Source organism: Micromys minutus (genome assembly GCF_963924665.1).
Source record: "Micromys minutus genome assembly, chromosome: 1".
NCBI lineage: Eukaryota > Metazoa > Chordata > Mammalia > Rodentia > Muridae > Micromys > Micromys minutus.
The window spans coordinates 247,752,326-247,780,124 of NC_137969.1; the positions used below are offsets into that span (position 1 = coordinate 247,752,326).

A 27,799-nucleotide genomic window follows, 5' to 3' on the forward strand; every position below is an offset into this window, starting at 1 on the left:
AGATGCTGTGGTGGTTTGAACAGGTATGATCCCTATAGACTCAAATGTTTGAAGGTTTAGCCACAGGGAGCAGCAACCCTTAGGGGGTGTGGCCTTGTTAAGGGAAGTGTGTCACAATGGAGATGGGGCTTTGAGGTCTTATATGCCCAAGCTCCATCCAGTGTAGAAGTAGTCTCCCCTAGCTGCCTGAGAACAAGACGTAGATCAAGATCAGAACCCTCTGCTTCTCCAGCACCATGTCTGCCTGCACACTGCCATGCTTCCTGCCATGAAGACAATGGACTGAACCTCTGAAACTGTAAGCCAGGCATTAAATGTTGTCCTTTATAAGAGTTGCTATGGCCATGATGTCGCTTTGAAGCAATAAAACCCTAACTTAGACAGATGCCTGACACTAAAAATGAAGTCACCCATATAAAATAGAAAAGGTAAGCTCAGAAATGCTTGTTTGTGTAGTATTTCTCTCATTTAAATTTAAAATCTGGCTGCCCTGTTTCCATCTGCAGACAAGCTGAGTTTAAGGATGACTGCTTCACACCACACTCCTGAATTTTTCCACCGAGAATATGAGTTTTGTTGTTTATGTGAACAATTAAAATACATCAAAGCATTTTCAAATATACAAAACCAATGATTTAGCCTTTACACCTCAGGTATCTGTCAACATCAGTAAACCATGTAAGAAACTGGATTTGATGGGGCTCTTTTCTCTGTATACACCAAATTTACCCCAATTTTTGTAGCTACATTAACCTCCTAAATACAGTGGTTTGAAGGCTGCATTACAGTACTGAAAGGTAGTATCAAAAGAAAAGGGAGCTCTGAACTATAGTCAATAGTTTGAGAATTTACACTGGGCCCACTAAGCTACAATACAATTCTCCATGTATAAGATGCATGAATATACTTCTTGGTAATTGGCCAAACTCCTCTGTACATTAATAATAAACTCCAAAATTCACTCCTGTGAAAATTCTATTCTCAGGCTGATCAGTCAAACTGACTCAGACAACTTTGTCTCTTCGCTGTGCCTGGGAGTGTTCCTATGAGATTTAATGGCTCTAGAGCTGGGGGTGCAGTCACTTGAGTGAACTACTCAGCAGTGCTCCTGCCTTCTTGCAGCACCTCCGAAGGACATTCTCTCCTGCTTAGGACCATTCTGTTCTCAGTTTTCACCCATGAGTTTCATGCAGAGTCAGGAAAAAAGTCACACTCTAGTGTAAACTCTAGCATTGGGGGAAATAATTGTACATTAGTGCTTATTCAACTAAAGCCAATATTTATTACAAGCACACTTACACCTATAAAATGTAAGTACCAAAGTAATAAAAAATTATTAAAGTAAAATTAGAAGGCTCCCGGGTAATAATTCATTGCTGTGGATCGTCCAAAACAAAGTGAATTCTCATGAGAGTCACTATCCGCTTTACTCTCACATCCATTCCTTACCAGTCTCACGTGCCACACTGCAGAACTATGCTAAACCAATAGATAAAAGCCTCCATTTAAAAATTGTAAGGCACATAATGGTTCCTGCCAGCAAGCATGGAACTTGAGTTGGAGCCCCAAAACATACATGCAAGTTATCCTCTAATCCCCACAGGCATGATGTGACATGTTCTTGCATGTATATATGCATGTGTACGTGTGTGTGTGTGCACTGCTTAAATTTAAAAAAAAAAAACATTTTAAAAATCCCTCATTCTGTAAGTAATAAATTAAAATAAATTCCTAGTCTTCCGGAGTTGAAAAGTAAGTCACGAAGTTCACTCTCTGACCAGAATGAACCCCTTTTCCCTTTTTGCCCACTTCTAGGAAGCAGGAGCTCATAAAACTGCAAGGTAGCCCATTCCAATTGCTACACAGTTCCAAACCCTTGTCTCTATCTCCCTTCCATTCCAGGATTTCTATGAGTCCATGATCTCCTAAGTTAAGTGTATCTATCCAAAAATACAACAGGTAACTCATAGGAGTATGAGGACACATCCAGACATTCTGTATCAAGTGTTTCACATCTTAGATTTAAATATGTCCTAGTACTTACTAGGCACAGGGACACTCAACCATTTTCAAGCCATACCCCAAACTGGTACAGAAAGACAAGAAGCTATGCTCCCCACTTCAGAAGATGCTGTCTTTATAACAGTGGGCTCTGGTAAAGTGACAGTAACACTACAGCTTCCTAGTTTCCGTATTTCCAGGTATTTGTGAGTAGGATTTAGAGATAAGCAGCTTCCACCTGTGTAAAGTGGCAGTTCTGACTGTGACAACCATCCCCATGTAGCCAAATAGCTACATGGCAGTTTCCAAAAACATACAACATACTTAATCTGACTTTCCAAGTAAGAATAATACTTCTAAAGAAAAGTATGACATTAAATAACTGCTTTTCAAAGGATATTTTTACTACCTTTTAAAACTATTTGAAAATACTTCTGTTGGCCCATGATTTTGTGGTTAAAACCATCTCTATTGAAATCATAGACACCAGAGGCAGAGACAGACTGAGTAGAATTTTGAGTTCAATACTGAGCTACCTTGCAAGATCCTATCCCCAAAACTAAAAGCAACAAAAAGTCTAGTCTGATAAGTCTAGATTATTAACTATACAATTTTATTTAAAAAAAAAAAAACTGAAGCATTGGAAAGACTCTACCAACCTGCCTAAAAATATTCCAGACAAAGAATTTGAAAGAATTAAGTTTAAATGTAGTTTCACAACTGCACACAAAAAAGCACAGCACCTTCCAATTAGTTAACAAAATAACCGATTACATTAGCAGCCAATTCCAACCAACTCCTCTGCATTACTAAGTACTGAGACATGGCCTAAAGGGACAGCTCAGCTCAGCAGTTAGAAAACCTCGCTATGCTTGCAAAGGATTTGAGTTCAGTTCCCAACAACCCACAACAGGCAGCTCAACACCAACCTATAACTCCAGCTACAGGGGATCTGATGTCTTCTTCCAGCTTCCACGAATACCTGCACACATATACACATTTGCTCGCGCTCTCTCTCTCTCTTTCTCTCTCTCTCTCTCTCTCTCTCTCTCTCTCTCTCACACACACACACACACACACACACGGGGGGGGGTGTAGTAAGAATCTTGTAATTGTGATTTCTTTAAAAAAAAAAAAACACAGAAGTATATGTTTTTGTTTTAATCCCAGGAGCCACTTCAGATTGCCCACAGCAGCTAACTATGATTTGCCTCATGCTCTAGCAGGGGTGTGATTTTACCAGCTGCAGATAATTTCTGCAACAGTGGGTTGTTTGGAATGCTGGGGACTTTTTAGAAAATAGATAAATGCTAGGTCCCTGAGAGGTGGGGTGGGTTGTTGTTGGTTGACTGGTGTTGGTCTCGGTTTGTTAAGTAGTTGTGCACAAAGAAAAAGACATTAACAACGAAGATCAAATCTATCCCCAAGGAATTCAACGCCCCTAATCAACAGGAGGTAGTCTCTCAATAACATCACCCCCTTTCTGACCCCTGACTTTTTGGGGGATCTCTTCCCTTTCCTCTCTGCCTTTTTTCTTTTATCTAGTATTAGGGGGCTAAAAGGGTGGAAGAAAGAACCCACAAAATAACAAAAATCAAGCTACAAAAATAATTTTTTAAATAATTGAAATGTTAGAAATGCCATTCACTTAAGTCTGATTTAGCATGTATGAATCTAAGCATTTTTTTTTCAGTCTTGAAAGTCATTAAAATCAAGTACCCAAAATAACTGAGTTTGGAACCTGAACTATGCATAGCTGCATCCACTTTTCCAACTCTGATTTACTCTAGTCATCAGTGAGCACAGTAAAGTAAATCACCAAACGCTTTTGAAAGCTTTGATATCACTTTGGCTGACAGTGCTCTTAAGGAAAACAAAACAATCTTCCGGTTAAGTCTATCCACAAATTATGTTACCAGGGACCTTGCAGCCAAGCCATGAACCTCAGATATCCTCATTTCTGATTTCCTGTAAGAATGAAATGAAAACCAACAAATGGAAAAGCCTAGAATAACATCTAATCCAACTGCTGCTCAGGAGTCCCTGAGTGCCTTCAACTGTGCTCACATACTATGCTCCCTAAGAAAGCAAGCCTGGGCTTAAGGTCAGATTTGGATTCTTGTTGTAATACTTGTAACTGTGACACCGGACAAAGTATTAAATGCCATTTGACATTCATAAACATCCAACCCTCAAGACTCCCTATTCAGTTTTTACCAGTGATGAATAAAATCTACTCTGAGGATGTCAGATCCCTTTGACCTCTTCAGCTCCTGCTCATCTTCCAGTCTCTGAATAAGACAGTTTGGTCACAGAAAAGAAAAAGGTAGCCCATTCAAACTGTACTAGAGAGGCTAAGGCGAGGGCTTTGTCATGAGTGCCAGGCTACCCTGAGCTAGGACTTCATAATAAATCTGCCAAATAAATAAATAGATAATAAATAAATAAATAAATAAATAAAATTCCCGGTTGCTGATAAGAAAGATAAGCAGCTCTACAGTGTGGTGATATAATACCTGGCATACAGGGACTGTACTGTTCTTTTATGATTACTGAACTTGGATAATTACTAAACCTGCTGTCTTTCAGCAGGCTGTGAAAGCCTAGGACTATTTTGGTATAGGACAGGTCTTTGTTACTCAACCTAGAGCTGTTTAAGCTATCTTGTGTATTCTCTCTGGTTTAAGTCACCTAGTTTCAATACAATTACCTTGTATCATACCCCTTAATACAAGTTACCAAGGAATTTCCACAATGTAAGCTTTTCGGAAAAGGGAAAACATGACAAACCCAAGACCTTTAAGTAAAATACTAGGCATTTTAACCCACTGATGCAAATACAACTGTCTGGTGAACTGAATATACAGAAAACTCAGGTGAGTCAACCACAGTAGTAAACAGGTTCTTTAAAAAAAAAAAAAAGAGGCTGACTCTGCAGCTTCATTCCGAGCTTTTGCAACATTTGGGTTTACGACCTGTCGATCTATCACGTGAAGCAAAAGGGCAAATCTAAAGAGTACTGCCGGGGCCATTCACAACCTCAATCAAGCAAAGCAGGCAAACTGGCAAGAGGCCTTTGCCTAACTTTCTTTCAGTGAATGAAGACAATCAACCCTACAAACGCAGTATACCAGCATCCAGACCACAATAAGTAACTGGGGATTTCTGTCACCTCCTCTTCATCTTTAATTTTTCCTAACGTCATCCAACGAGATAAGGTTTGTTTGCTTCGGAACATCGCAGACACTCACAACCCAAGGGGCAGGGGTGGTCACCTCCTTTCCTGGGCCTGCCTCAAAGACCCCCAACCAATGACTCGATTGTTTCGTACCGTATGGTGTGTGCCTCCATTACACCGTTTAAGTCGGAGCACGTGATCTAGGAGCACAAACTTGCTACACTTCCTTCACACACTTCCCAGAGCCTGGCCACACTTGCCTAAACAATTCCCAAGGAAGTACTGAACGTCATCGATGCTGGATGACAATACTCAGGTCTTGCCCTAGGGAGAGCAAGCTCCAACCTCTGCTGGCTGACGGCAGCTTACCCATTTGTCCAAAGGGACCTGGGCAAGAGACCCGGTGCCCTGGTACAGGTCCAAGCTCAGCTGCTCCAGGCTCAGCTTCTCCTGCAGGAAGTGGCCCAGGTATCTCTGCAGGAGGTACCGACAGGCCCTCTTCTTTATAGATTCTGAAAATGGCCAAGGCATGGTGAAGGCTGGGAGGGCCGGGGCTGCACGCGGCGGCGACTCGGGGATCCGACCTGGGCTCCAGGCAGCGGCAGCGCCTCAGGGTCCGGCCGGCGTCCCCAAGTCGCGGTGGGGTCTAGGTTCGCGGTGGCCGCTGCATGCCGGCTCGGCGCGGCCGTCCCTTAGGGCAACCCCATGGCTCGCGTCGCGACGCTCGTACTAGGCCCGGCGGGGACTGCGCGCTGAACAGAACCGGGCGCCCCAAGCCGGGAGCTTCCGAAATGCTCTGTTAGTCCAGAGACGGTATGTAAGAGAGCTAGAGGGCTGGCGGCTGAGGCGAGACAGACTCCGACACTGCGCGACAAATTTGTTGTCATCTACTGGGCGCGCTCCCGTCCCCGAGACGCTCCTGGCGCGTTCGCGAGACCAAGTCTCCCCGCGCGCACTCGAGCAACTGGCACAAGCGGAAGTGACGCCATATTGCGGGGGCTGGAAAGTCAGGAAAAAGAGTCCGGGCGGAAGCATTTCCGGTGGTGAATGGGCGGGGCAGCTGTGGGGGTGGTGCCGGCGCTGTAAGTCCGGCTCCAGACGCCTCGGGACGAGGAGGAAGAGGAACATGGGAGCTCGCAGGTGAGTGGGCGGGCAGGCTGCGGCTGGTGGGTCCCTACCTCGCAGTCGCCGCCGGGTAGGTGGTGCCGGCGGACACTGGGATTCGGGCTGACAGGGGTCTGGGGGCGGGTCCGGCCTGGGCTGTCCTGCGGGAAGTGGCGCGCCGGAGGATGCAGGGCGAGGACTGGAGACCTGGCATTTCTGTCCGGGTTTTGGCGGGTGCCTATTGTCAGCAGGTTGTCCGCCAAACCCCTCATGCCGGCCTTGTTTGCAAAGCATCTAGTAGTTTGCTATTTGCCGAGCCCCACGCCGACGTCCAGGAAACTTGGGATTCGGGGGCGCTTGCGGGCAGTACTGTTTTCTCTGTTAAATTCTGGCGCCTACCGACCCGCTGAGGGGCCAGAGACTTTGTGCTCTCCGGAGGCTCTGCGCAGCCGGATTTTTATCTTTTAGGAAACAGTCTTCGGAGAGGAGCAGCTGGCTCCTTAGTAGAGCAGCCCCTACAGGCCCGGAAGTCTGCTGTCCTGAGTTAAGATTTCCTGACACTTGACACTGCACTTTGAATCTAAGCCCCCCTCTCTGAGCCTACATTGCCACCTTTAGCCATGCTAAAATGCCAGGGTTGCGCCACCTAACCCCACTGAGACTTTTACCTGCATTGTAAGAAAGGGCCTCCTATTTTTAAAAGATGCTATTTTAGTTGGAGAAATCTGAATTATCTTTCAGACAAGAACACCACCTGCAAAGGCTTATCACCTGAGTAATGCTGGTAAGTTCCAGGAACTTGAGGAAAGACAGGAAGAGCAGGAACTAATGGTAAATGGAAGGAGTGTAGGCCATTGCAAGAAATCGAACTTTGCTCCTGGTGGAATAAAAAGTAATACGACATAATCTGGCCTAAGATTACTAACTACGGTGTTGCTCATAGCTGGGTGTTGGGGCTTAGAGGACCAAAGGTGAAAACAACGAAAGCGGTGCTGAAGGACAGTGTGGTTATCCAGTCTGTGGTGTGCACCAGACGATGGCCTTGGAGATTAGAACCGGTTGGGTTCCAGGCATATTTTGACGCTAATAAGACATGCTTACATGACATTGTGGCACACAGTTTTAATCACAGCACTAGAGAAACAGATGCAGATGGCTCTCTGTGTAAGTTAAAGGCCAGCCTGGTCTTCATGGGGAGACCCTGGCTCAAAGAGACTCTGAACCTCACAAGTAAATAATGACAATACTCTCTGTACTATAAACAAAGATAGGTGGGGAGCCCAGGTAGGGCCTGTGTGTCAGGCCTTAGGGGTTTTGAACTGGACTTTAGGCTTTGTTCAGTGACTATTTAATATGGTTTGTTGAACACAATATAAAATAACATTCATGCTGTTTATAGGATGCCTTGCACTTCCAAATACTAAGGAAGAAAGTGGAAAATCCCACAATAACAAGCGCACGACACCAGAAGTGTTAAGAGTGTTGCCTTGAATACTTCATACTTTCTAGGAGAAATTTGGCATAGTTAAGATTTGAGAACTGTCGTCACACCTTTAGCTTAAATGGGATTCAAACTCCAAGTCACAGGGCTGTTTTAATGCTTGTCAAAGGCAAGTTCCTAACGAGGAATGCTGGTGCCTTAGCATTAATGCAGTAAGATGAAGATATTAATTACTCAGCCAAGTACTGTCAACTTTGTAAAAATTATAAAGGAATTCTCATTGGAAGCTTAGAACGCATGTACCAGAAACCAAGTGCATCAGATCAAAATAATCCTAAACAGGATTCACACAGTTCACTGTGATAGTGTTGATTGTATTGAAGACTTACGTGGGAGAGCCCAGGGGAATAAACCTGTAACCCCAGCACATGGGCAGTTGAAGCACAGGGATCAAGAGCTCAAGGTCATCCCTGGTTACGTATCAGGCTTGTTTTGCCTCAGTTACTACGACCCTGTCTCAACAGCAAAAAATCACATTCCAGTGACCTGGCTCATCAGGCAATGTCACTTGCTGCCTTGCCTGATAGCTTGAGTTCAGTTCCCCAGGACCCATATGATAGGAGAGAGCCAAGTTCCCCCAATTGTCCTCTGACCTCTGCATGAGCACCATGGCATGTGCACAACACACAGAGAAATATATAGATGTAAAGAATATTTACAAAAGAGCTGTACATTCAGAACAGGACCACAGTGTCAAGGCTGCCATACCGCAGCCGCAGTCATCACCGTGCATGTGCATCTCTTTAGGATCTGGACCTGCCTTTCTCCTTTGAAGGGATTTTCAAGCATGCCTGTAATCCCAGCTTTTGGGAGGCAGAGGCAGGAGGATGACTCATTCAAGGAAGGCTACCCTCAGCTACATAATGAGACAGTAAACAAGGTCAGGGTACTGAAGATATGTCTCAGTGGTTATTGATCTCCAGGGAACCCAGATTTATCTCTGTACCTGTGTGGGGTGGCTCAGAAGGCCCTAACTCCTGCTCCAGGGGATCTGGCCTCTGGATTCAGAGGCCACCAGTACTTACATGCACATACCCACTCACAGACACATACACACCTACAAATGATTTAAAATAACTTAAAAAAGAAAAAAAAAAACTTTGAAAACAAGTAAAGCTCAACGTGGTGGTCCACACACCTCAGCACCACATAGGCAGAGACTCAGGCCAGTCAGATACATAGTGAGATCAAAATGAACAACAAAGCCTGAATATGGGGCTAGAGAGATGGCTCAGCAGTTAAGAACCACTGGCTGCTCTTCTAGAGGACCCAAGACTGATACTCAGCATCCATGTGGCAGTTCACAACAGTCTGTAACTCCTCCTGAAATCCAACATCTTCTGTGATACACAGACACACACGCAAGCAAGACACCCATATATATTTAATAAATTTTTGGTTTTTAGTTTTTAAAAAACAAATTTTTGGTGTGTGTGTGTTGTTGTTGTTGTTGCTGTACATCAAGGCTGGGACCCCCTACATACGCTGTGTGCCCATCCCCAGGGGTGTTTTTTTTATTTTGTTACACAGTCTCATTGTTACTAAGGTAGATCTAATACTTGCAAATGGGGCTCCAAGTCACCATCTTTGTGCCTTGTACCCCTGAGTGCTGGGTTTATAAGCAAGTGCCACCACACCTGACCCCAACATAATTCTTGAACTTCCCAACAACCCAGTTATGTTTCCCTATCTAGGCCTGTCAGTACTGTTCAATGGTAGATTTCAGTGATAACCAGTGAAGCAGCAGGAACAGGGAGCATCTTGTCTGGGTCCCAAAGTGCCCAACAGAGGTTCCTGCCCTGAGCAGGCTGCAGGAGAACCCACTGAGCTCTCCACACTGCCACTGGTGCATGTGAGATGAGAATTGAAGGCACTAACGAACACCATCCCTGTTACTGCCTGACTGTTGTGGTGTCATCTGAAAAGCCACATTGCTTTACAGGGAGGATTTGGGATTCCTGCCCTGTCAGACACTTTCTTGTCAGGAGATACACATCTGTCACTTCGTCTCTCTGTGCACCACTGCTCTGAGTCCACAACTCAACAAAACAAGGCCTGGATAAATAAGGCGTGGGGAAGAAAAGACCCAGCCGTCAGCATCTTGATAATTTCATGGGTCCTCAAAATTACTAACAGATGGAGAAAGCAGAACCCTGAATCACTTGTGTGGGTGTTTTGAAGGTTCCTTTCTGGACACCTCATAAAAACAAACGCTTGAGAATAACACATGCGCTGTGGAGTTCCTGCCTCTGAAGGTTCTAGCCACAGAAGACTGCTCACTGTGGGAGAGCAATGGAAGGCTTAAAGGAAAGGAGTGATGTTTTCCTCAAATTGACGTATGTGCACTGGGTAGTCCACCTGCATGATGAATGTGCACTGTGTGTGTGCACCTGTATCTCATGGGTCCTGAGACTCGAACCTGGGTCCTCTGGAAGAACAACCAGTGTTCTTAACTACTGAGCCATTCCTCCAGCCCTGTGATCTGCATTCTGTATCTAATGGTTTGTTTTATGTTCATTAGAATGTAGTTCCAAGAACCCACTTTCTGGAGAGCCATGTAGTAAGGATCAGTCATGCCAGCTGGGAGGGGGGGCATTTTTTAAAGCATTCAGTGCTTAAGAATCTTAGAATTTCATTTACAGTCAGGATAGCACCCTGCATATCTTCACCCTAGCTTCTCCTTGGTCAACAGAACACAGTGCAGTTCCTTTGGCTTGTTTTGCAGTGATGTGTGTGTGCCTATCATTGCTAAGTTGGAGTGCAGAGTAACTTTACAGGGTATATATGAAAATAGACATTTGTCAGGTGACTGACCTAGAATTTTTAACTTCAAAAATAAGGGGGAAAGTTTTAAGAGTAGAGGAATTTTAACTCAGTACCATGACTGTTCTCGAAAGGGATCATGTCCAAAGACCGTGTAAGTCTGTGTGATCCAGCTGGAGTCAGGCACCCCTTTAATCTCTTGCATTCAAGGCCAGCCTGGTACAGAGCAAGGTAAAGAAAAGCTTGGGTCCAGGCGTGGTGGTGGGTCAGGAGCTAGGCACATGCAGATCTGAGTTCAGTCTGTCCATTGAGTTCTCATCAGTTGCTTAGGTGCAGTCCGAGTTAAGGAGTTTGAAGTGTCTGAGTGCAGGCAGAGGACCTGAGTTTGGTCAGTGCAGTCGGTTGAGGCAGTTGACTTCAGAGGGTCAGTGCAGGTCAACAGGCAGCTGACACCAGAGAATAAGGAGCTGAACAGTTAGAACAGATTGCTGGAGTTAGTTTGAGGCTGAGAGCAAAATGCCAAAAGCTGAGAAAAGCCAGTTTTTCTCAGTTGGCTTGAAGAGGAATTTGAGACAGAACAGCTGAGTTGGACCAGCTAGGCAGCAAGAGCTAGAAAGGATGAGTTTATTCAGCAGTAAGCCTGGAAGACAACAATTACTTAAGGTGAATAAAAATTACTTACACATTTAAGTATGTATGTGAGTGTCTGTGCGTGTGCTAGAGCCATTAAAAAGAAATGGACAAGATATAAGGATTTTAAAAGATTTGAGCTTTGCCTAAATTTTGGACAATGCTAATTATAATTGATTGGCTTTTTTTTCTTAATCCCCCTTCATTTTTTTAAGTTTCGTTTAGAACGAAGTAAGACTGTGAAACATTGCTACAGGTTACTTGAGCTATCGAAGCACAGCCTGGCTTCTCCTTCCTCAAACCTGTGATCCCCAGTGTGGCACGAGTTTGTTCATTGTTTCTCCTGCTGCAAACAATGCATTTTTGTACCATAAGGAAAGACGAGGGCTGGAGAGATGGCTCAGAGGTTAAGAATACTGACTGTTCTTCCAGAGGTCCTGAGTTCAAATCCCCGAAACCACATGGTGGCTCACAACCATCTGTAATGGGATCTGATGCCCTCTTCTGGTGTGTCTGAAGACAGCTACAGTGTACTCATATACATAAAATAAAGCTTTAAAAATAAAAAGTCAAACACGAATTAGTTTTCACTATCAAGGCAAAATGTCTGACATAAACTGCTTAAGAGGAGGAAAGCTGTATTTGATCCCAGCTATGGATTGCATTGCTTCTCCTGATGGGAGACAGAATGTCATACAAAGGGGACACTGCAGAACAGGGCCGCTCACCTAGTGACACCTGAGAAAAGATAAAGTGGTAGGGGTGTGTGTTTGAGAGTGTGTGTGTTTTCAGAAACTCAGGTGGCTCCAGCAGGTTGATGTAGTGATGAAGTCAGAGGCCTTGTAACTGAGCTACAGCACAGTGACTGTCAGATGAGGACACAGAATACAAGCCTTTTGGAGATGTGTCATTTCAGACCATAACTGAGAAATCAGAACTGTCAGTGTTCCTTTAAGTTAACTGATTCATGTCTATGGTGCTGAGGACTAAACCCACAGCCTTGTACATGCATGAAACTACACCCCAGCCTCAGTGTTCTTAAAAATTACACTTACATATGCAGGTATGCACTCAGGAGTACAGGTGCCTACAGAGGCCAAAGGAAGACAGTAGAGACCCAGGTTCCCCTGGAGTGAGGGTTGTAGGTGGGGTGTTAGCTGTTGTGAGCTGTCTGAAATAGGTTCTGGGAACCAAACTCACGTCCTCTGGAAGAGCAGCACTCTCTCTGTCGTCGTTTTGAAACAAAGTCTCACTATGTAGCACTGCCTATCCCTGGGGAAAGTCCAAGGCCAGACTCTGAAGGATACAGCTGTTTCCAGATCACTGCATCCAAGACAGCACTCAATAAGAAGTGCACAACACCTGAGTCCAGTGAAACCTGCAGGTGTGCAAATCAGTGGACACAAACCCTGGAGAAGAGGAGACATGTCAGCTGACACTAACCAGGAAGTAACATCGAAAGAGCAGCTAGAATATCTAAACCATGGTGGTGAGCCCATATATTCGAAGAAGTGGAGAAAATTTTGAGCAGATTAAGCAGAAATGACCTCTGAAAAGCAAATCGGTAGGGGGAGGGGACAGCAGTGCCTGTGCACATCATTAGTCCCAGCTCTCAGGGGAGAGAGGCAGGCAGATCTCAGAGTTTGAGGCCAGCCTGGTCTGCAGAGGAAGTTCCCGGACAGCCAGGGCTACAAGAGATAAAACCCTGTCTCAAAAAAATCAAAAAAGAAGAAAACTGGAGTCAGTGACTCCATACTGCAGATCTGTCTGCTAATCTGAAAACAGCAGTAGGAACTTTCATAAAAGGAACAAGGGAAGGGGAGTGAGCAGAGGGCCCCTCACAGAAGTAATGCACGAGCCAGTCTCCATGTGACATGGAGCCCTGCGTTTACACCGCAGCAGCAGCTCCACAGCAAACCAACCCTGACTGCTTACAAACCAACCCTCTCCCCCTTGAAGGGTAAGAGACTCAGAAGTTCGGTTGATTCTTGGCTTCATACTGAGTTCCAGGTCTGCATGGGCTACATGAGACTTTGACAAAAGCAGGCAAAGTTAACATGTATTAAGAGTTTTTAACAAATAGAGCATAATAGCTGTGACAAAAGGGCCAGGATACTTGTATGGTTCCCATACATCAGGAGCAATGTAACATCTGTCATGGCTGCATTATGATAAAGCATATCCCTTAAATGCTGAAGCAACCACCAAAAGCACACAAACTCATAAGTAACTATATATCTAGTCCAGCGCTCTGGAAGATCAGAAGTTAAACATCTTGTAGGATTCATAGCGAGCCTGAGGCCACCATGTGTCTTTTTTTTTTTTTTTTTTAAGCCATCAGATAGAATTTTGAGAATTAGCCAGGCCAAACAGAACAACAAGGAAAGGAAAGGAAGGCGGCGTGAGAAAGAGAAGGAAGCAGAAGCAAATCACACACTAGTGAAGCTCTATGGCAAGTTAGGTCAGGACACCTCCCTGGGTGTGTCCTCACGTTTCACCTAGACTGTCCTTCTCAGCATCACATCCTGTGCAGACCCTCCTTAGGTTTTCCTTCTTTTAGCCCTCTTAAGAACCCTTTCTGCCAATGAATATGCCAATGCCCCATGAGTCAGGCCCCATCATAAGTTATGTCAGACCGTAGAGCATCTTACACAGTAGAGGCTGCTGTCCAGTGTCCGTGTTCTATAGATAAGAGTGCCATCCGCTCAGGAAGGTTTTGTAGCCACCCAAGTATGAAGACACTTAACGATAGAGCTTGTAGTTGGACCAAAGCATGGCTTTGCTTTCTGTAGTAGTTACCAGCTCTGCATAATTAAGCGTATTTCTTTGGTTATGATTATCATATGTATGGTTCTGATACTTGTATAAATTTTTCACATGCTGTCTTGTTTCCCAAATTAGACATTAAAATACTAGTAAATATCTTTAGTTTGTTTGTCTGGTTCTTAGAGAACATCCTGGATAAAGCCACGCCCAGTGGTGCATGCCTGTACTGTATATTCTAGCACTTAAAAGAGATGAGACAGGGTGCCCAAAAGGTCAGGGTTATCCTTAGCTATAAAGCAAATTCAAGACCAGTCTAAAAATAAACAAAAAATGTTCTACATAAATATGTAAATAGAGTTAAGACCCTTAATTAAGAAACAGTATAAGGGGGATGGAGAGATAGCTTAGCAGTTAAGAGCACTGACGTCTCTTCCCGAGGTCCTGAGTTCAATTCCCAGCAACCACATGGCAGCTTACAGCCACCTATAAGGGGATCTTGTGGCATGAGAAGGTATATGCAGCAGAGCACTCATTAAAAAAAAAAAATGTATCAGGGCTGGAGAAATAGCTCAGCAGTTAAGAACACTTGCTCTTGCAGAAGACCTGGGTTCAGTTCCCAACACCCCACATAGTGGCTCACATGACAGTGTATAATAGATTCCATAAGTGGGGAGAAGTAGTACATGCAGGAGAGGCAAGTCATACACAGAGTACTGGGGACAGAGTACCGGCCTTCCCTCAGGGAAATTTGCCCAATATAGTCATTCTGTCACCAGGTCACTGGCTGGTCTGCCAAGAGACTTGGCACTCAGCAGCAGCCGTTAGCTAGAGCAGCCTTGGGGAACAGAGGACAGGAGTGGATTATGAGCCAAGGAAGCCAAGTGGCCTTTGGACGTTGGAAATTACCAGGAAGAATTCAGTTCTGAGTCTTCAGAAGGAACAAGCCCTGCGGACATCTTGATTTTACGCTTCATACCTCCAGAACTTTAAGAAAATAAAGGTGCTACTTCCCGCTGCTGAGTTGATGGTTATTTCCTCTAAGCTACCAAGTTTTTGGTCATTTGTTACAACAGCAGTAGGAAGCTAATAGTAAACACGTCGATAATTCTATAAACGTTTTCGCCAGCGACTTTCTTCACAACATGCATAAAAATATTCATCCTCGTCAGAATTCTGTATTTTAAATCTCATTACTTTGGTAAAGCTGTTAGAGAGCTAGACCAGCTTCTGTGTTTGATTTTGCGTGGACTACTACCAAATCAGTGACAATGCTTTCTGTTGCCAGCGATGTAAGGGGACCAAAATTAAAGTTTGGTGTTGTATCATGTGATGCAGGCTTGCGTGGTGCATTGCTGAGGCAGAACCTTGGGAGGACACGTGATGTTTGGAGAGTATGAGTAAGACTCAATGGGCAGTGATGGGGCATTTGTTTGGGGTGTAACTCTTCGTGGTCTTGGTTTTTTGTTGATTTTTATTTTGTTGAGAGAAGCGTGCAGAGAACATTTTTTGCATCTCCACTGGTTTCGGTCATTTTTGTTGACTTGTGTTGATTTGGCGGAGTCAGTCCTAGCAGTTTTTGCTGGATCATGCCACAGTGGCTGATACTTCTGAACACTGGCCTGTTGATATCCTGTCAGAGATTGGACTCACCCCAAAGAACTACTTCTAAACAGGTCCATATCCCCTTGTCCGATTTACCATCTTTCTCTTACACCTTTGGACGGTGAGCTAGAAGGGCGGTCGAAGTGTTTGAGAACCCTTACTGAAGTAGGCCTTAGGACACTAAAGCTTACAGGGACTTTACTGGCTTCCGTAACTCAAAGTACAGAGGTGGGAAGCTGGCCGGGTGTCCTGCTCGCCTCTCAGGCTCTCGCTGCTGTCTTCCCCTTACCAGCATTATTCTTGGCTGTCCTCATCACAAGATGGCTGCCAAAAGTGTGCCATGACTGGACTAAAAAGACTGTGAAGAAGTTCACTGTAACTAAGAACTGGAATCAGGTTTAGCCACATCATGTGCTGACTCCACTCAGTAGGGAAAGAGGCATTCCGATTCCCTCAGAAAGTCTGGGTGTAACTAAGCAAGGGAAAGGTGGTCAAAGCAAGGAAGTCTGTTATGGGCAGGAGAGAACAGTGCTTAAGAGCACTTCCTTACTCTCCCAGCACCCACATGGTGACATGACCACCTCTAACTGAAGCCACAGAAGAACCAACGCCTTCTTCTGGCCTCCTTAGGCCTCTGCACACATCCGAAAACACACACACACAAACACACACACACACACACACCCCTACACATAACTAAAATAAGTCATTGTCAAAAGTTTTAAATCTTCCACATCATTCTCAAAAGAATTCATAAAGTCTCCTAGGTGTCTTCTTTTTGGAACGTGGGGCTGATTGTTACCCAATATGCATCTGGTGGCATACTCTGCCAGCCTGTAAGGCTATCTTCCTGCCAGTGCTGGACTCCTACTGAGAGAACTTTATGAACATCTTTTTGTGCAATGGTTATTCTGATGTCTGTAACTGTACTTAATTACCAAGGTAAAGACATGACATTCGTGGTGCTTAGAAGCTGAAACCTTCCAAGCTGATTTTCTTCTTTTCAGTCAAACCAGAGTCAAGTCAGTGAAAGCACTTATTCCTAACCACTGAACCAATGGACCAAACTGAGTTTATAAACTGTATTAAATGGTCAATTCTGTAAAACCAAACACTACTTTTAATGTGTTAGTTGAGTAAGGGAAACATGTTTAAAGACATACAGTAACCCATTTCAAACAAACTGGGTTCTTTTCTATGTCTGTGTGAACTTGACAGATAATAATATTCTGTAAGCTTCCAAAAAGGTATTAAATCAAGGAAATACTAGTTAAGACAATGAGCTTTTGTCCTTTGCCTCACAGGTTGACAAAAGTTACAAAGGATTGGAGAGCGTGTGCTGAAAGTGCCCCTCCCTAGCAGTTGGGCTAGAGTCAGTCACTCAGCAAGGCTTTATCCAGCATTGGGGACACCGGTTGAAAGTTAACATGTACATCCTCTGACTTTGCAGTTCTAGTTCTGAATCTAATTAAGGAAACAATTACACATTTAAAACCATGTGCTCATTGGCTATGGTACGGTATCCTCTAAATCTCAGGAGCGGAGGCCAGCCTGGTCTACAAGTTCCAGGTCGGCCGGGGCAACACAGAGAAACCCTGTCTCAAAACACAAATAAATAAAGCTATACACTCAATTGCTGAGACATTGTGTGACAGCTAAAAATGGCAATAAGACAAGTGTATATCGGGGCTAGAGATATATCTCAGTGGTTAACAGCACTGACTGCTCTTCCAAAGGTCCTGAGTTCAATTCCCAGCAACCACATGGTGGCTCACAACCATCTGTAATGATATCTGATGCCCTCTTTTGGTGTGTCTGAAGACAGCTACAGTGTACTTATATATAATAAACAAATAAATAAATCTTAAAATCTTATTTTAAAAAAAGGCAAATGTATATCAAAATAAGAATTGATGTTTTAAGGCTGACAAGATAGCTCAGTGGATAAGGGTGCTTGCTGCCAAGGCTAGTGACCTGAGTTTGATCCCCAGGATCCGCAAGCTAGAAGGAGACCCTGCCTGCCACATCGTGCTGTGGCAAGCATGTATTCATGCATATGCTCATAAATAAATAATTTTTTTTAAGTTTTAGAAAAAAAATCAAAGTTATCTGTCATTTTTACTGTGAAACTACTGAAAATGATTTTAGGTAGAGGAGGGCATTAGGTGTCCTGCTCTGTTACTGTTGGCTTTCTTCCCTTATGTTACGTCTCACTGGATTTGGTGGTTGGCCACCAGCAAGCTCCATCCTTCTTCCTCTCAGCATTGGCAGCACTGGCTCACAGATGTATCTGCAGCCATGCCAGGCTGGTTACCTGAGTACTGGTATTGAATTCAGGTCCTCATGCTGATACAGCAAGTGACCTGCCCACCGAGCTGCCTCTCGGCCTGTTTATCTTTTATACTGATACCAATTGTAAGGCTTAGGTGGTAGCGTAAATGAAAGCTACTCCATAAGCTCCTAGGGAGTGGCACTTGGGGAGGTGTGTGGCCTTGGAGTAGGTGTGACATTGTCAGTGGAAGTGTAGGGGGCAGTGGGCTTTGAGGTCCCAGAAGCTCAAGCCAGGTTAGTGTCTCGGTCTGTTCCTACTGCCTATGGATCAAGATGTAGAACTCTCAGCTCCTTCTCTAACACCATGTCTGCCTGTATGTTGCCATGCTCCCCACCATGATGAAAATGGACTAAACCTGAAGTATAAGCCAACCTCAATTAAATGTTTTCCTGTATAAGAGTTGCTGTGATAGCCAGGCTTGGTAACACATAGCCTTTAATTCCTGCACTTGGAGGCACACTGATCTCTGATTTCAAGGTCTGCATGATCCAGGACAGCCAGTGGTACGTGGAGAAACCCTGCCTCAAAAAAAAAAAAAAAAAAAAACCAAACAAACAAACAAAAAGCAACAACAAAGAGTTGCTTTGGTCATGGTGTCTCTTCACAGCATTAGAACCCTAAGATAGAAGTTGGTACCAGAGCTGGGGTATTGCTGGGATGCTGGGATAGGCTGGCCATGCTTCTCTTTGGAGGAGCTTTGTAGTAGAAAAGCAGTGGAATGCTTTAAGTGGGCTCATGGGCCATACTAGTTGGAGCATGGAAGACAGTACTAAGAGTGATTTGGACTGTGAGGTCCTGGGTCAAGAGGTTTCAGAGAAGAATCTTTGTATGTGATCTAGAGACTGTTCTTGTGATACTTTGGTGAAGAATGTTGCTGCTTTCTGCCCTTGTCCAGTTTGAAAGTCTTGCCATTAAAATAATCTGTTACTACTTTCTTACAGAATGGAAACAGACTATAATCCTGTGGAGCTGAGCAGTATGTCTGGATTTGAAGAAGGCTCTGAGCTCAATGGGTTTGAAGGAACGGATATGAAGGACATGCAGCTGGAGGCTGAGGCAGTTGTAAACGATGTTCTCTTTGCTGTCAGCAACATGTTTGTCTCAAAAAGCCTGCCCTGTGCAGATGATGTGGCTTACATCAATGTGGAGACAAAGGAAAGAAACAGATACTGCCTGGAGCTCACAGAAGCAGGGCTCAGGGTAACTCACTTTTATTTTTAGAAGAAAAAAAAAAGTATATCTTTTTTTAAACATCTTATCACAAAGGATAAAGAGAACCATTACATAAAAACCAGACATGGGTATCTTCAAAAAAAATGAAATATTTTGCCCAAAATTTTGGTTAATAATTTTTTGATCAGCATAGAACAGTTGAATTTTGAGGGAGTAAATACATTTTGAAAGTATTGATTCAGCTTGCTTTCATCATTAGCACCCAAATGACTTTCTTCCCTTCCTGTAGCTGAGTCTCCCAGAATGGGCTCTCCGCAGGGGATGCCCTTATAGTTACTGTGCTGAGAGAGCTCAGCTCACTTCCACCTCAAACCAGGTGCTGGGGCGGGGCTGCAGGCTGGCATGTTGTATGGGCCAGAACCCACATAAAAGAGGAAAGAGAAAACTTCACAGACTTAGCATGTGACTTCCATAGATATGCCGTGTGTGTGTGTGTGTGTGTGTGTGTGTGTACACAATATTTTTCAGTTTTTGTAGACAGTCAGAGACTGAGCGTAGTGATACAGCCAATGAATCCCAGCACTCAGGAGGCAGAGGCAAAGGCATGTGGATCTCTGATATTGAGGCCAGCCAGGACTGTATAGTGAGACCCTGTATTAATATTTATTTAAAAGGAAGAAAGAAATGCTTAACGGTAGAGCCCTGGGGTCAATTCTCAGCGGCAAGCTGGAATGGAGAAGCTTCACTACCAGTATCTTCATTGCAAGGAGGTCCCTTGGTATAGGAGATCATGAGTATGTGTGGAATTCAGTATGGGTGGGTGCTGGAGAGAGAGCTCAGTGGTTAGGAATGCACGTTTCTCTTGTACCAGTGTGATTCCCAGCACCCACAGTCAGGCAGCTCACAGCTACTGTGACTGCAGCTCCAGGAAGTCCACTCCTCTCCTCCAGCCTCCGTGGATATCTGCACTCAAGTACACACAGGCACACATACACATGATTTAAAATAAAAAGATAAAGATAGAAAGTGGTTTCAGAGCTAGGCATGGAAGTGTTTGCCTTTAATCCCTGGGAGGCAGAGGCAGGTGAATCTCTAAATTCAAGGCCAGCCTAGTCTACAAAGTGGGTTCTAGGACAGCCAGGTTGCAGAGAGAAACCCTGTCTTAAAAGCAATAATAATCTTTATTATGTCATTTTCAAGATTTTAACACTTGGAAAAGGAACAAAAGTGAGCAAACCAAACCTTACAGAGCCATGGGGAAGCACATTGTGGGTGGTGGTCCTGTGCTCTAAGCTACTTATAGATTGCTAACAGTGAAATGCATGTCCTCCGCTGAGAAATGGCATCACTACACTCGGCTCTTGCCTTCTGTGCCAGGAGGGAAGCTGATGACCGCTCACTGCTGCCCTTCTCTCGTAGGTGGTGGGCTATGCTTTTGACCAGGTGGAGGATCATTTGCAAACCCCCTACCATGAGACAGTCTACTCCTTGTTGGATACGCTCAGCCCTGCCTATCGGGAAGCATTTGGAAATGCACTCCTTCAGAGACTGGAAGCTTTGAAACGAGATGGACAGTCATGACTCATTTTCCTCCTAATGGGGCCACTGTTGGTATAGAATCTAACAGAAGACTTGACACCCTTGCATATAATCACTGTAGAAAGTACATCGTTGGCTTTATGTGTTTACCATTCCTTCACACGTAGGCTTTTGACTCACAGCATAATTGATTCATAAACTGTCTTAGTTTCAGATTCATTTAAGAGGATTTGGAGACCATTGCTCTGACACCATTATTCTGAGTTTTACACACAGTCGCTCTGCGTTTCAGTACCTACTCAGCGCTTCATTCTCTTATTACCGGGCTTCAATGCTGCCAGCGCTCTCTTTTACATAGAAAACTCTACATTTGCACAGTGATAGAGAAATTAGAATCACCTAACTTGAGACCTGGATTCAGCCTGCTAAATCAGGGGTTTACTACTAGCTTGGACTGACTTTGTAGTGGTTATTTTGTTACTGGCCTTACTGGAAACAAACTGTCAACTGGTTTCCCCTGCACAAATTTTGGAATTTACTGCTCTACTTAATCTACTTACATTACCAAATGGACGGATGCAGATGAATGGCTTATATGTTACTTAATAGGAGAAAGTGAAGGGCAGGGACAGAAATAGTTCTCTATTCCTAGTTTGCAACAGCCAGCCAACCCAGATGGACAGACCATTAGCAAATGAATGTAACAATTACTCCCTTCCACGATATCTAAGCACATGAGCAAATAGAGGAACAGGCCTCACCTCATCCTTCCGTGTGAATCACTTCGAAGGAAAAAGATCCTGGTTTCCTAGGAAACGGTATTTTGGCCTGTGTTGATTCTTATTCCGAATGTTTGTTTACAATGTACAGTATATATATATATATATATGCACATATATATTCAGGAAGTATTTTTTGCTTCAATGCTTACTTTGTATAAAGCAATGCTTTGGTATTCCTACAGCACCCTTCATCCCCAGCAGCCGGACAGTGCTCCGTCTCATTGCCACATGAACAGTGTAACATGAGTGCATTGTATGGTTTGAAACCAAAGGATGAATGAAGCATTCAGAAACTTGATGTTTAAAAAAGAGATGCTCTGTATTTTATATTTTATTACAGTTCCTGGAGTTTATAAACATAATAAAATCCTCCATGCTGCTGCATGTTTTCCAGTATGTGACAAACAGAAAGGACCTGGGCGTTGTTCTTTTAGTTGTCGCCCAAAGCGGCTGCATCAGCAGTGATTAGCCACCGTGCGTACCTGGGCACATCTCCTTATACTGGTCAGCTGCAGATGTTTTTGTCCTTAGTTTCCAGTGGGCATATTTAGCCTCTGAAGACCATGGGAGGGAAGGTGAAGGGTAGAACCCTTGCCTGTCATGGGTAAGCACCAGGTTCAATCCTGAGGATCAAAACTGTTTCAAAAACTCAAAATAATCGGGTGGGCCAGGCCCAGTAGAGTTCTGTTCACATCCCTTATGCCGTCAAGAGTTCACAGAGTGTTTGGAGTTTGGCTTTTCCAGAGGCTCCTTCTGGCGTGGTTTCTGGGCGCCTGCAGGTATGCACGGTGAAGCCCAGCCTCAGGCTGAGCTTTCTCCTGCTTAATCTCAGGCTAATATTAAAAGAAAAAAATGATGTTTGTAGAGTTTGAATAAAATTGTTTACCCAATTTTGAGTTGAGTATAATGCAATCGTGTTTAAAAATTGAAATTGTTTTATTTTGTGATAAGTGACTGATTCTAAGATCTCCTGTGCCATCTTTTTAAAAATTCATCAGTGTCATATTTTGAGTTGAAATGACTGAAGGGAGTTGTTCTTTATTATTCAGAATAAGGGGATCAGTAAACACACACACACACACACACACACACACAAGCACAGGCAGACCTCCATTCTAAGCTAAGTGAGTTTTTAAGATTAACCATATAAATTAAGCCTTGATTTTATTTCTAAAGAAAAATATCCTCTGCCTCAAGTCAATTTCAAAATAAATTGTGCATGGCCTCACACATAACCTGAGCACTTGGGAGGTGAAGACAGGAGAGCAAAGGCCTTCCTGCTTAGCTACAGAGGGAAGGGGGGAGGGGTCAGCCCAGGCTGGCTGAGACCCTGAGGTAGGATTACAACAAAGGGCAGATGAGTTTAGACAACTCAAAAGGGAAGAAAAATGAAAGCTGTTTCGTGACCACTTAAAAAGTGTTCCAAAATAGGGAAGGGGTACAAAAATAACCCGTGAAAGGTGTTCGACTCAACTAATAAAGTAAGAAAATTTAAAATAGTTGGGCCATGGCAGGCAAGATGGCTCAGCAAAAGTACTACCTCTAGACCAGACAGCCTGCCATAAGTTCTTGAAAAAGAATTTTTTTTTTTTTAAGTCAGAATTTCTCTGTAGCCCTGGCTGTCCTAGAACTCACTCTATAGACCAGGCTGGCCTCAAACTGGGAGATCCACCTGCCTCTGCCTCCCAAGTGCTGGAATTAAATGTGTGCACCACCACCGAACCAGCTAAAGAGTTTAACAATGTCATCTCTTCAGTTAACATAACTGTCCTCATAACATAGCTCTCATAGCATATCCAGGGTTTAACGAAGGGCACTTTAACTGGAGAGTGTGCTGTTGACCAGGCACATCCTGTGCAAGGCTTCCGGAGCCAGGTGAGGTGCCACATGCCTATAATCCAAGCCTCTTGTGATCACAAATTCAAGGATAACTTGGGAGAGTTGAGAGGTCATCTTAAACTTTCAAAAACTAAAAAAATAATAAATGCTGGCTCCAAGATGGCCCTGGGGATAAGAAGGACTTGCTACCAAGTCTAACACCTGAGTTCAACCCATGGGACCCACAACATAGAAGGAAAGAACCAACTCCAAAAAGTTGTGCCACATACAAGAAGTAAGAGTAATTTGAAAACCTTGAGACATAAATGAGTCAAGAAACTATAGCTGCACAGATTGATTTTCCTCCCATGAGAAATCACAGAAGAATGTTAAATCACACTATCCTTTTGAGGGACGCGTGCAATGTTCAAGACTGAGGAAGAATGACAGGGGGCGGCATCACACTCTAAAAACCTAGGCTATAAAATGCACTGATACACAGAAGAGGAAGTGAAATTAAACATTAAAACATCAATCGCTGGTTTTAAGGTAATTCTCATGTTACACTCTAATTGTTGCAATGGAAGGGGAGAATTCAGGCCTGGAAGTTGTAGCTCAGGGAGAGCTCATACTTAGTTGTGCAAGATTCCTGCATTTGAAACCCAGCACACAGAAAAAGGACAAGAGATGGATGTTGGATATGGGTTTTCTGCTAAGTTTATGCTAGTCTGTCTGCTCCAAGTGTGCCCATGAAGAGAGCAGAGGCATCATCTCCCGTAACGACACGCCCACCTCTCCTGCTCTACTGAACCCAAGTGCTTCCCACCCAGCAGGTCAGCTGCTGGCCCTGTGACCACCCTCGGTGCCTTCTATCCAGATGCTCACTCCAGTGATCGGGAACAAAAGCTGCTGCTTGGTTCATAGTAGGCGAACAGAGGAGGAAACACAGAAGTTTGGGAACCGGCCACACTGACTTCAGAACTCTCCCTTTCAATCTCTTCGTTTTAGGCGCAGCATTGCTGAGGCTTGGACTGATGGGAAACTTGCATGCGGAGGAAAGAACTATTGGGATGATGCAGCAATTGCTATAATAAAATCAATAGACTCCAGTCAAGAGCACTCACTGGCTGCTCTTGCAGAAGACCTGCCTATGGTTCCCAATTCCAGCACAGCGCACAGCGCTTCGCATTTCTCTCTGCTCCTCCAGTTCCAGGGACCCAATGTCTCTTCTGGCCTCTGATGGCACCAGGCAAACTTGTGGCACAGAAACATTCACGCAGGCAAACACACGTGCACATAAAAGTAAATATTTAATTTCTATATATGCGTGCATATTTAACATATAACAAGTTAATGGGTTTAGATTTAACAAGTTAGTATTTAAAAGCGTTTCAGCACAATCGGACTCTTCCAACAAGACAAGCCGACTGTAGTTATAAACCACCACAACTTTTGAAGACCAGTAACAAAGCAAAATAAACGTTGTTGTTTATCTCATTAACTTATTTGTGGAGATGGGTGTGTGTCATGGCACATGTACAGGGGACAGCTTGCTGGAGCTCGTTCTCTTTGGGACAGGGGGATGGAACTCATGTTGTAAGGCTTGGTGGCACCTCCTTTACCCTCTGAGCAATCTCACCTGCAACGTGTTATTTCTGTTGGCTTTGGTTTATTTCAGCACGTGCACAAGTATTCTCGTTTGTAAAGAAGACCCAGAGTCCAAACGGTCTGAGTGTAAACTTCATGATTGTGTGCGAATTCCTGGGCCCAAAGTGCCTCTAGGCATCTCCACCAAATCCCCAGGGGGGAAAAAATCTAAAAATGTTTTAGGAGACACAATCTGGGAAGAGAAATCTCAGTTGAGAAGATGCCTCCCCAAGAATGGCCTACAGGCATGTCTATGGGCTTTTCTTCGTTGATAGGGGAGAGAACTGATAACTGTGGGAGTCCTGCCTCTGATCCCGAGTTGTCTTAAGAAAGCAGGCTGAGCAAGCCAGTAAGCCACGTTCCTCCAAGTTCTTTGCTTCCGTTCCTGCTTCCGGGTTCATGCCTTCTTCCCCGAATGATAGTCTATATAAGTCTTGAGCTGGTATTATCACAACAATGAGAAGCAAACTAGGTCAAACCCCTTAACCAGGAGAACGGTGTGCACCAAGCAGCAACTAGGTTGCACAGGCTGTGGTGGTGAGCTCTCACGCTGTGGTCCTTGACCTCAAAACTCGTGGCAACTGCTTTTCTTTGCAGTAGAGAAGTTTTTAAACTGAGCAGAGCGTCCTACAGGAGATGTGCAGAAAGCAGACAATTTGAACCCTGGAAAAGAACTCTCCAGGGATAGCAGCCCCGCCCTTTAGGACACGCCCCGGCAAGACCCTGAGCCACGCCCCCAACGGATCCTCCCCCAGAGCGGCGCCCTATCCAGAGCCCTCACTTTAGGACACGCCACACCCAAAAGCGAACCACGCCCCACCCAGAGCCAAAGCCACATCCCAGGGAGCCTGATCTTTTCAGCCTTCCAAAGCCCAGCCTCTCCTCCTTAGCAACCGATAGGACTCTTTCACCTTAGCAACTACTACAGCTTCCACCATGGCTGAAGACGAAGTTCCTGCGACGACGACGGAAAAAGTTCTGAAGATACAGAGGGTGTTCATAAACCAGCTGGACACCTATAGCAGCGGAAACATCGGAAAGGTGAGCGGTGGCCCGAGCCAAACTGGCCCTCAACCCTCAACCCGGTCTATCTCCACAGCAAAGGCCTGCACCACTCCACTGGCTGTTAGGAGCCTCCCCAGGGGAAGATTCCAATCCTAGCACCTCAGGGCTTCTAGGGCCTGTCCCTATGCAGGCTGGACCCATGCTCCTTCCTGGAAACCCAGGTGTTTGGATATGGGGAGACTGAGGGTCAAGAGAGGAAAAGGATTGTATAGATCATATAGATATTATGGGCTGCCTGGAGAAGACAAAGTGTAAGTCCGGCCATTTTGTCACCCATAAAACATCTAGCTGCCGTTTTTAAGCATCTGTTTTGTGCTAAGCACAATTTCCGACCAGTTCCCATTAAGCTTTCTTAACTCCAAGAGGGGTATGGAGATGCCTTAGCAGGAGACCCTACTTGAGGCAGAAGCATGATAACCTGAGGTCTGACTCCCATCATCCAGGTAGAAACTGAGCAAGAAGTAGCAGTGGAGCTGAGAGGATAAACCTCCGGCTTCGGTTGGAGATCCTGTTTCAAAACATCAAGTGGAGAAATAAAGAAAAAGACACCTTTCTACATCTAGGGTAAACACATACACACACAGAAAGGAGGGGTGCGGTGGGGAGAGGGAGAGAGCCATGTTTTAGGAGCAGAAGAGATGGCTCAGGGCTAAGAGCACTTCTGCTCTTCCAGAGGACCCAGGTTCAATTCCCAGCAACCACGTGGCGATCTAGATTGTCTATAATTCCAGTCCAAGATGATCCAATGCCTCTTTTGGCCTCTGTGGGTATACTGTATGCACATGGCACACATACACACACGGAGAGAAAGAGAGACAAACACTCATACACGTAAATAAAAATCAACCTTGGCACAAGCCTGCAGAGGCCCCACCATTGAGGGCTCTGGATCCCTGACGGCCTTGGGATGAGGATTCTTGGGCTTGTGGGAAGTCAATAGTGATGAGGTGCCCACTGGGCACCGCTGATTAAGTAGCAGAGGGAGATTAGACCTCAGGTTTTCTGCCTCCCAAGATGGTCTGTGGAAACAAACCCCCTAGTGACTCATTAAAGCAAATCACCAGATGGCCAGTTGTGGCGAAATTAAATTCCAGCATGGGTTATCAAGGGGCGGTGGCCTGCCCGCCGGCTGCACAAGTGTAACCCTGGACCAGGCAGAACGGGATGAACCGCTCATGCTCTCAGAGCAAGCAAGGCTCCGAGTGTAAGGATGCGGCAGAGAAGTGTGAAGATGCCCAGAAGCAGCTCCCTTCATAGCTGGAGATGTATCTCATCAAGTATTGCTTTTTCACTTTTCTTTCTATTCCCACCCCCAGTTGTTTTGTTCTCTCACGATCTCGGTTGTCCTGGTTTCATAATGGTTTTTTTTTTTTTTTTAATTAACACTGAACTAAAATAGAGGTTTTACGTTACAGATTGAGTCTTTAAAAATATAAATAAATAAATAGGGCTGGAGAGATGGCTCTGCAGTTAAGAGCACTCACTCACTACTCTTCCAGAGGTCCTGAGTTCAAATCCCGGCAACCAGAGTTCAAATCCCAGCAACCACATGGTGGCTCACAACCATCTGGAATGAAATATGATGCCCTCTTTGAATGTGTCTGAAGACAGCTACAGTGTGCTTATATGTAATAAATAAATAAATCTTTTAAAGAAACTGAGGCTAACCTGGGTTACATAGCAAGAAATTGTCTATGAAAATAGTAAGGCATAAATAGCTGACCAATTTTTAGAGGTGAAAAACATCTCGGTGGTAGAGCGTTTGCCTAGCATGTGTGAACCCTGTGCTTAATACGCACCATAACTGGAATCATTTAGGTTGATTCCATATTAAACTGATAAATAATGTGTTTGTGTTTATTAGACCAAATAAAACATTTAGGGCTGACGGCTGTGGT

At 44.5% G+C, this 27,799-nt stretch overlaps 3 protein-coding genes across 4 annotated transcripts in view; 2 read left to right on the forward strand and 1 right to left on the reverse strand.

The window, feature by feature from the left end:
• ATG2B (autophagy related 2B) overlaps nucleotides 1-6,094 on the reverse strand; it is a 62,050-nt gene extending 55,956 nt beyond the window's left edge. Inside the window, exon 1 of the mRNA XM_080932631.1 lies at nucleotides 5,549-6,094. Within this exon, the coding sequence (XP_080788757.1) occupies nucleotides 5,549-5,710 (162 nt within the window). The 5' untranslated portion in view covers nucleotides 5,711-6,094. The remainder of the gene's footprint in view (nucleotides 1-5,548) is intronic.
• A 148-nt stretch (nucleotides 6,095-6,242) lies between these two features.
• Nucleotides 6,243-21,767, forward strand: GSKIP (GSK3B interacting protein). Of its 2 annotated transcripts, XM_080939816.1 has the most exons (4): nucleotides 6,243-6,319; nucleotides 7,025-7,067; nucleotides 18,819-19,077; nucleotides 20,470-21,767. In XM_080939816.1, the coding sequence occupies exons 3-4, from the start codon at nucleotides 18,820-18,822 to the stop codon at nucleotides 20,629-20,631; spliced, it is 420 nt and encodes a 139-aa protein (XP_080795942.1). In that variant the 5' UTR covers nucleotides 6,243-6,319; nucleotides 7,025-7,067; nucleotide 18,819; the 3' UTR covers nucleotides 20,632-21,767. The 2 variants fall into 2 exon arrangements, with proteins under 2 accessions (XP_080795942.1, XP_080795941.1); XM_080939815.1 differs by lacking the exon at nucleotides 7,025-7,067 and having other exon boundaries at nucleotides 6,248-6,319.
• A 4,005-nt stretch (nucleotides 21,768-25,772) lies between these two features.
• AK7 (adenylate kinase 7) overlaps nucleotides 25,773-27,799 on the forward strand; it is a gene marked incomplete at both ends in the record, with an annotated part of 58,308 nt that continues 56,281 nt past the window's right edge. The window contains one exon of the mRNA XM_080923008.1: nucleotides 25,773-25,877. Within this exon, the coding sequence (XP_080779134.1) occupies nucleotides 25,773-25,877 (105 nt within the window). The remainder of the gene's footprint in view (nucleotides 25,878-27,799) is intronic.